The 9,774-nt window shown below is 36.1% G+C and overlaps 1 protein-coding gene across 1 annotated transcript in view; it reads right to left on the reverse strand.

The window, feature by feature from the left end:
• LOC108580377 (pro-resilin-like) overlaps positions 1-3,513 on the reverse strand; it is a 6,173-nt gene extending 2,660 nt beyond the window's left edge. The window contains exons 1-2 of the mRNA XM_017944113.1: positions 3,447-3,513; positions 1,945-2,028 (exon numbers count right to left, since the gene is read on the reverse strand). Coding sequence (XP_017799602.1) covers positions 1,945-1,959 — 15 coding nt within the window. The 5' untranslated portion in view covers positions 1,960-2,028; positions 3,447-3,513. The remainder of the gene's footprint in view (positions 1-1,944; positions 2,029-3,446) is intronic.
• Positions 3,514-9,774: the final 6,261 nt, after the last annotated feature.

Here is a 9,774-nt window from a genome sequence, read left to right on the forward strand (position 1 = left end):
AGGGGAATAAATAAAAGCTTTCACGGATACAATATATTGCACGTTCTTTAAAGGAAGTCGTTGACATAATCACCGGCAATAAAAATTCATTAGCATCGGTAAATCAGTCAGGCCTCAGAGGTTTATGATCTTATTGCATAAAGCAGTCATAACGAAATTGGGAAAAAATCTACTGAAAAACTATAGAATACTTTTGAGTCAGGTAAAAGTTTCAGAATTACTGGGACACCTTGTATATTCCAGAGAATATAGTATAAAGAATAGAGCATTGTCTGGAGTACCTGTGAAGGCAACAATAATTCTAATTTTATGGCTCACATAATACCCACTTTCTATCATGGCTAATTAGATCTAGTAATTATGGGACCAGATACATAATATAATCATAAATAGTGACCCTACTAGCAAAAAAAAAGAAAAACTATTTGGGATGCGGTTGGCATTGGAACTATAAAAGGATTTAAGAAAAAAATAGAGACATGTATAAACAGGTCTATAATATACTTGAAATTATAACTGCTCCACCTCTATTCAACCCAAGAAACCCTAATCCCATCTCAATAATTTAAGTATATCAAAGTTCAATTGGTTTCCTGGGATGCTAAACAGTTTGAATGGCATTCTGGTACGTTTGGATAGTTCTGTCAAGGGTGCAGTCTGTGGTTAATATCTACAGTGTCCAGTGGAAGCAAAACAAAAATGTGTTAATTAGCGAGGATGAATTTAGAGGATCATCTGCGTCACGACCGAAGAAAACTGGTTTCACGGTGAGTCAATGCAAACATTTTTTCTCATCCTTTATCTGGTCTTTTGTCTGCTAATGGTACTGTTGGTTTCGGTAGATTTTTAATTTCCTTTATTTTTTCTTCTTTTTTTTTTTTTTTGGTAAGACTCCAAGTTCTTTGCGCTGACCAGAAATTGTTTTCTTTTACAGTACCAATGGCTACGTGTGCCTGATGTTCCACAGAAGAGACAACCACATAATAGAGCTGCAACTGTCGGAATGGGGCCAGCAGCGAAATTTCTCTGCTGAGATGCTATTTTAAATGTTCTGGAAGTCTGAAGGAGATTATAGTCGTTATACATGATTTAGGTTATTTTAATTTTCCTTTCAAATTTTTTTATGTATCTATCAGCACTTTTATGTACCTACGTTATGCCAGAATATAATCATTTTTGAGTGTCTAAAGCTAAACAAAATTGTACCTACTTGAAGCATTCTAAAGCTTTTAAAGATCCCGTGGCTCCCATAATATGACGATTTCAAACATCCAATTAACTATGAATACCATCAAATCAGTATCCCATACTCAGAACAGATTATCTGTAGATGCTTGCACAGATACAGAATTCGATACCAGCTCTATTCTTGGCTTCGTTAGCCGTGCCTAACACCTCGCAGGGGCCGCGTATCGATAAATCAATTACGCCGTGTGATTCATCTCCCCTGATTAATCGCAGGATCCGCGAGGAGCATGCGGGATACCCGCGATAATTTGTTGACACCTCTCCTTCTCTCCGTAGCACGCGAATTGAGATTTATGCGCCGCGGGGTTCATCGGATGGGGGGGGGCTGTAATTAATTATAATAATTAGACAGGCCAGGGAATCGTTATTTTCCACGTTCAAAGTAGGTATCCATATCTCTTTCTCAATATTCTTTATATTTCAATATTCCATAATATTGTATTACAGCGTTTGGAACCGGTTTGGACAATTTTACCCACTTTCGATCATGTTGAATGAATTTAGATTGACAGTTCCCAATATTCATCTTTTTTTAAGTGCACACTCAAAGAAGATCGATCCTCTTTCCTGATATTCTGGTTCCAGATATTAGTCCCCTTTCTGGATATTCTCTTCAGTACCAATTAGGACAATTACACACATTAAAATTGAAAGAAGAAGCAGTCTTTTTTTAGTTTAGCTAAAAAAAGCACTCACCTGAAGATAAAACATGTTGTGAGGACAACCAGGGGACCAGGTGTACTGAACTTAACTCACGCACCGCTTTCTTTCAAAAGCACACTGTGAAAAGATACAGAAGATCAACCCTTTATAAAAGCACCATGTATTTTACTAGATTTTCATCATTTTCTTTCACTGTTCTGCTCGTGAAAGCACCAGGATCGTTTACTCTGTGCAATCAACACTCTGAGGCTCTAAGAGGGGTCGGTACAAGCTTTAATGCCATCCGGAGCACAATTTATCTGATGTTTCTTGATAAACTAACGCGACAGGTTGAGGCAAAAGTTTCATCTATGTCCTGGATTTCAAACTGTGAATATTGCTGCAACTCTCTCACACTCTTTAACGATAATTTAAAATGTCGAATTTAATCGAAAAATTTACAAGTCAAATAGTACCTATGCAAAAGTTAGAATTAAAGAATTGAATTCTTAAAGAGTAAAGTTCAGTGTGGTCTTTAATTATGTCTCTTCGAGGCTCATTAGCCAGGATTGCAGTGTGTCAGAGTATACAAAGGAGGAATATTGAAAATATCAAGCCATTGTGTTCGCTTCAGTATAAAAGGGTAGAGAAATTATAGCTTCCAAGTGTGTCCATTCAAATTGGACGTATAAATTATTGCTGTTTCCATCTGAGAGCTGGTGCTTTATGCGCATAAAGGGTTGAATAGACCTCGACGACATTTCACGGTTAACCACACCCTGAGACTTGGAACGACTGTTCGTATTCATTGCGTGTATTGCACACCACTCCCTACTTAAGAACTTTGTGCATCCGCTTTGAGTATTCCCGCGACCTCAGAAGAAAAATTCGCCTGTCTGCACATTCCTCAGCTTCCTTCACTTGGGAAAAGAACGATCGATTCCCATACTTTAATCGAGATTAACCGTTGGTTCTGTTGTAATTAGATAATTGCATCGACCCTCCCCACCCCAGAATATTTCTTTGCAAAGAATTTTTGTGTGAGAAAAAATATAAATTGAAATTTATCTGATAGAAACAGTAAATTTTTTTTTATACAATTTAAAGTTTCATCTATAATTTTTTCAATTTTACGACTCTAATAGAAAAATTACAATATTCCAATATATTTCCATCCTATTTCTCAAAATTTCAATCGGGAGTTCAACCACCCCGATAAAGTCTCTACTGCATTTCACTATTTTTCACCGTTAAAATTCCATGGAAAAACGAAAATCAACTACCAAGGAACCATCCGTGTACTCAACAAGAATACATTCTTTTTCACCAAACAACCAATGCAATCCTCCAACTTCTCCAGTCCAACGAATCACAGAGGACAACCTCGTAACATACGATCTCCCGCTCCACATATTATATCACTTGATTGAAAAATGGACAAATTTCCATATTAGCGCCAGGATTAAAATAGAGCACCATGATCACCAAGGAGGGATGGTTAAACGATGAAATATCACCGAGGTCTGGCGTTTCTCTTCGACGGATCTTCCTCTTACGAATTCACAGATACGATTCTCGATGAGGCACGTGTTGTTTCCTCAGATACGATATCGATGCACTCCGGCACGGCTGTGAATAAAGTCAGTACGTAACTGCTCGGCATGCTGGCAGGTTGGGTTTATATAGCGTGGGTCTAATAAGATGATACTTGAACGCGTTGGGACCGGGGCCCCAGAAAGGGGGGACCGGTGATGCGCGTTGCCTTGTTTCGCCTTACCTTGCCTCACCTTGCCTTAAAACCTTGTCGAGGTACCGCGACCAGGGGGGAACGTCTATCTTGCACCATTTTCTTGCTCCGCCAGTTGTCATATCATCTTTTTGCATCACCGTTTCTTCATTCTGAGCCCCTCGTCTCTTCTCTCGGGGACATTTGGAAAATGTTATCTGGTTGGGTAGTTGTTGAGACGGTTGTAAACTTTAGGCAGGAACATTCTTCTGGTTTCTATTAAGTCATCCCGTAAGTTCGTCTCCTTTAAATTTGATTTAAAAAAAAAAACGTAAGCGCCTTCTCGCTCCACAACTTTTTCCTATTTTTGGGGGGAAAGAGGACCATTATGTCGTCGCTGACGGGTTGAGTTTATGGTTTTAGATACTGTTTGGTAATTTTCACATGGTTCCAGTAATTGTAAAGTTTGAATTTTGGAATTTTAGAATACTGAACATTGCTCGAGGAAATATTTTTAATATAGCAACTCTGAGTAAAACTTTAGAATTTAATCATTGATGTAGCCATGACTTGTATAATAACTTTTAGAATTTTTAGCGCTCTGCGATATTTTCAATCTATTTAAAATCTTAGTTTTTACTACTTCGCAATACCTCAATATTCCCTTACAAGAATTTTACACATTTCCATTTCTCAAGTGAAAAATTTTCACCATCTTCACGAACCATTTGCTTCTCCATAAAATCACTTCTCCCAATGCTTACGGTAATATCTTACATTGTACAATCTCTGACTACAACAATTATAGAAAAATACCTCTTACAACAATTTAAACCTGCCACTTTAAGTGGTAGATACATTTCCAATTATCACCTCGACAGAGCTATTCAAACCGCAGCAGTGAACACAATCATGAATCCAATCGCCATTTCATCGAATACGGAAGCCACTAACCTAAATAGGGTGCATTATACGGCTAGTATGCATTCCAATAAAGCTGTTGACGGTTACAGCAATTTTTCAAGATCATTTCATGTAGAAAAAGCTCGACGAAACGTATGACAAATCTGTAAACGCATTTGACCGCATCGTGGGAAGGCTAATCCGGATCAATGCGATCCAAATGATCTTTCGAGGCGCGTGTTGGCTTCTAACCTCGAAGGTGCAGCATGAAGAAGTCATTCCATCGATTATCGTGCTACGAATCGGAAAGAATTTGATATTTCATAGGTGCACGAAGCTAGCATGAGAGGCTGAATTCTTCACTGATGTATTTTGAACTTCATTTTACTTTGCAGCCATTGTTGTACGTGTATGATTTAGAAAAAAATAATTAACCTGAAAAAACATCGTACATTTTTGTGATTCGTAATATCGAGTAGAATATTTTGAATAGATTAGTAAACGGTAGAGTACACTCTGTATTCAAAGTTTGGAGGTTAACTATCGGTATATTGGTACTCTGACCCATAGAAACCTTGACTCCCTTTTTTTTTAATAGATATAACTCAACTTTTTTAGGGTACAGTATTAAGCAAGTAGCACACCTTTTTACGTCCATTTTTGGTCTGGACGTCTTGAAGGCGTACGAATCGGTACGTTCTGACAAAATATAAAAATTACGTCTTTAACCCCTTAACCTATGATTTCTTTTCTTAACCTATGATTTCAGACTATGCATCTAAGCGTCAGCCATTTTCTATTTTAGTACTGTATCAGGTAACAAAAACTAATCCGTCACAAATTAATTACACTTCGTAATCCTAAGTCTTACAAATTCAAACGAAAGTTATGATTACAATGAATTTTTCTTACTAATATAACGATTTTTGTCACATCTTCACCAGAATCTCTGCCACGAGTCTGACACGTTGTCATATGTTAAGGGGTTAAAACGGTTTTAAGACATTTCTAAAGCCAGCACATAGCGCCACATTTCAAAGAACTCTTAATTTGTAACGCTGGACGTCGTCCAGATGTCTTTTGGTATTCTTTAGGCTTTTACTCGACGCCTTTAAGACGTTCACGAGACGTTTGTGTGCTATCTGGGTGCTGTTCATATTTTAAGCTTTGCAATGTCCAGTAGAATATTTTTAATGTAGATATTATCAATAGGTAAAATATTTTTATATAGTGAAAAATTAAAGTATATTCTTTGTCTGTTTCTTTTCAAATCTTCATTTCAAATGTAGATTAGTATTTTCCAAGGATTCCATAGGAAAGAAGGGATAATGGCCTATAATTCTTCAATCTGTAAAAACAAAAAAAAGTAACTTAAACACACTTTCTTTTCTAAAATTAAATATAATTAATGAAACTTTTTAAGCTAGGCTATTATTGTCAATGTTTTACAACTTTAAGTACAATACTTTGAAAGGTCTGCCATAGGAGAACATAATCAGCGAGTTAATGAACGTAACAAAGTCTCTCTTCCTCAAACTTTAGATTCAGATGGAGATTAGTATTCTTCAGAGGTTCGGAGGAATTTTTGCAAAACCACTGTTACATCTACTGTGTATAGGTTCAAGAAGCAAGCGGAGAAAGGCACGCGCGGATACGCACGCTCGGAATTGCTCGGCGAGCAATCCGCCTTCTGCCCAGCCTTACGTGCATCCAACAACCACGAGCAAGACCAGGTCAGGGCAGAGCACGATGTTACTTCAACCCTTTCACGGCCGAGGAGATGCCTTGGTTCTCCGTTTCCACCGTGACAACCTTTTCAAGCTAAGAAAACAATCGCATCACGCTTACAATTATTGCAACCATCAATTATCAGCTTACAATTGTTATTAGGTCATCCTGAAAGTACCCGCGGTTTTAAGCCGTTCAGCGTTGAAAAAAGAAACATAACTCCGGTGAAATTAAACATTTTTAGTCGAAACAATTTCCACAATGTTCGACACACTTTTGTCAACGTACATACGAGACCTTTTAATTCCACGTGATACAAAAATCTGAATCTGCAAGAGAAAGAAACTGCTGAAAGACGTTTTCAATATCCTCCTGTTTTCTGAATTACTTTTGTGTAATGAAATTTTCAAGTAAAGGGAAAATATGAAAATCGGTTAGAGATAAATTCGACACTCGGTTTATAACAATTTCTGTAATGCCGTACAAAAGGATAGGGCTCTTTCTGTTCGCCACGGTTATGACTCTATTATAGTGATAGTGCCTACCCGTTATCGTAGGAAACTGCAGTGAATTTATTCCAAAGTAGACTACTAAATTGCAAACATAATCTTTTGCGGGTGTAAACTGGATTCTTTCTCTTGGAGATTTGGATTTTTATTACGCGGGATTAATGCTTTAGTAATACGTTGGCAAAAGTTTATCGAACAGCTTAAAACCGCGGTAACTTTCAGGAATGAATTTATGTTTAATTAACTTGAGCGCCTGCGTAGGATTTCAAGCTCTTGATTCTTATGAATTTTCATTTTAAATTATTCCTTTACTGAACATTTTTGAAATTTCAATTTGAGTCTTTTGAATTGTTCTTGAAATTTCATCGAGGTTAGTTCTCTTTTGATGAAGATCTGTATATAATTTATTCACTGTTTTGCATGTGAAAATGAGATTTTTGTGTTTGACTTTTGCTTCACAACCGCATTGGCAATATTCTTAAAATTAAGTAACATTTTTTTGATATATTATTCATGTCTTTGATATATTAGAACCGGTTATTATGAAATCTACCACAGTTTCTTTCAATTTGTGTGCATAACTTATCATAAATATCATTACCCAGATAGCGCACAGACGTCTTGTAAACGTGTTAAAGATGTATTAAATCGTCCAATAAGTCCGTGCCGCGATGCGTTTATACACTTCACGATGCATTTTGCATTTCAAGTTACTTTCGCGAAATGAAACTGTGTTCAGTTAGAAAAGTTAAGAGAAGCAACGAAACTCTTAAGTCAAAAGAAAGTGATTTTTCGGTTGGGAAATTTTATTAAATTTAATAAAAATTTTTAAAATTTAATGAATTTTTTTAAATTTGACAATATCGACTCTACGAGAAATAGCATTGAAAAATATTCGAACAAAAACCGAAGAAATTGTATAGTGATGACATTAATGGCTTTGCCAAAAAGATGAGAAGAATTTGTGGAACGACATGTAATTTGGAATATTGATCTAAATGACACGTCAATAAACAGCACGAACTTACTGGACGACCTAATCATTTTTATATGTCTATTCATACGTTTTCAATGATAAATACTTATATCCTATATATAAAATATAATGGTATTTTGCAACTTCAACCACTATCAATAGTTAGAAATAAGAAATGAGATTCATTTTTAGTTCCATTATGCCTAAATTGTTGGACTTTTGGAGTCTAGCTGCAGACAGCTGGGAAAATGAGGAATTATCAAGAAATAGCTTTCAGATTTATCTTGGGCAACGATTACCTATGCATGGGGTTAGGTACGTGTGAGAAGAGCTCGCTTGGACCACGATTTCTTCATCACTCACCCACCTCAAATAACTGATTATAGCTCATTTCGCGAAACACCTTGGATTGCATTACATTTCCTATGGAATGTTCATCTAACTACGCCAATTCTTTTCTCATTTAAGCCTTCTCTTCACTGTAGGTAAGTAGGTACCTGCTACAATTTTCCTTTCTTCCATGGATGGAAAATAAAATAAAGAAATCCACAGAAAGTAATTTTGATTCATGCAAAATTATAACTTGAAGAAAATTAATATCTGAGAAAACATTTGAGTGAATAATAACCACTGGAAACAATAAACTAGCTATAAAAAAATATATATAGGTATATACAAAATTGGTACATAAAAATTTCTTAAAATACTGAAAATATTCTGTTAATCGTATCTCATTTCGTAATATTAAAATTTCATAGAAAGAAATCATTCACCTTTATTTTTACCAGAAAATTTCACTTTTTTCATTCAAACACAGATGAGATGTCCAATTGTCAGTAAAAACGAAGAATTACATATCTATTCTAGTTTCTATAATCTTGTGAACGATTATGTTTCTATAATCTTGAGAACAATTCACCCCCTCCACAAACTCAAGAGCAATACCATTTGAAGTCCAACATAACCTAAAAATCATCCGTCTAGAGATCATCTACGTGCAGTATCAACCGTGCTGTATCTACGTATATGAAATAGACTACATACATGCTACTGATCGTAGGAAGTGGCGCGCAAAATGTTACGCAATGCGCCTCATTCTGAGCCCCTAGCCAGCAGGAGGACGTTCATTCCGAGTGGGTTGCATCTGTCCATTGCGAAACTGGTGTTAGAATGCCATTGCACGAATTATCACATAATTACGAATCGCGATTACGCCCACCAGTATGATTCAGAAAAGAAATTCATCAATGAGCGTGCCGTGTGATATCTTCAACGACTATGATTCAATGAGAATGACGCAAATGAGTCCCTTGTACTTACTCCACGGTGGGCGTTGAAAGTTCCCCACGTTCATTAACACTGAAAAGAAATGAAGTGCTTGAAAAAAGTGTTAACACTTATATGGAAGTAACATTTTTAGAGAAACAGGTACTGATAACACGATATTTTGTCCTTAAAGAGCCTTCACTTGTTCACTATCCTTGCCAACGTAGGTGTTGTAAAAATCTTCGGAATTTTGAGGCACGTTCTTTCTCTTATTGTTGCAGTCTTATTTACAATTTTCTGTCAGACGTTTGAAATATATGGGGTGTTGGGTAACTGTAGGCTAATATAGAACACCACAATGTCTCGGCAAATAAGTAAGAAAATCAATCGGTAATAGTGTAAGATATTTCATTAAAGACAAACAAATTTGAGCTTCAGTTACAAGTCTGTCGTTGAATGCGAAGTTGATTGTTGTTTCAAAGCGTGTAAATGTGTTTGAGAGACGAGTTAAATAGTGAAATTTTTTAGCGAAGATAAGGTATAAATATTATTTTTGCGTGACTTATCATTAAACACGTTTGTTTTTCAGTCTTCAAAAGAAGTTTACCGTTAAATTTTTTTCTTCTTCCTATAATTATTATTTTTCTGTCGAAATTAGGGGAAACCCGGCCGAAACTGGGACCTAACCCACTATTATTTTTAAAACGGTTTAAAATATTTTCGCGTCAATGCACCCATCAATTGACATCATTTGAATTAGTGCATAAACAAAATAT

This window comes from Habropoda laboriosa, unplaced genomic scaffold (assembly GCF_001263275.1).
Source record: "Habropoda laboriosa isolate 0110345459 unplaced genomic scaffold, ASM126327v1 scaffold9, whole genome shotgun sequence".
NCBI lineage: Eukaryota > Metazoa > Arthropoda > Insecta > Hymenoptera > Apidae > Habropoda > Habropoda laboriosa.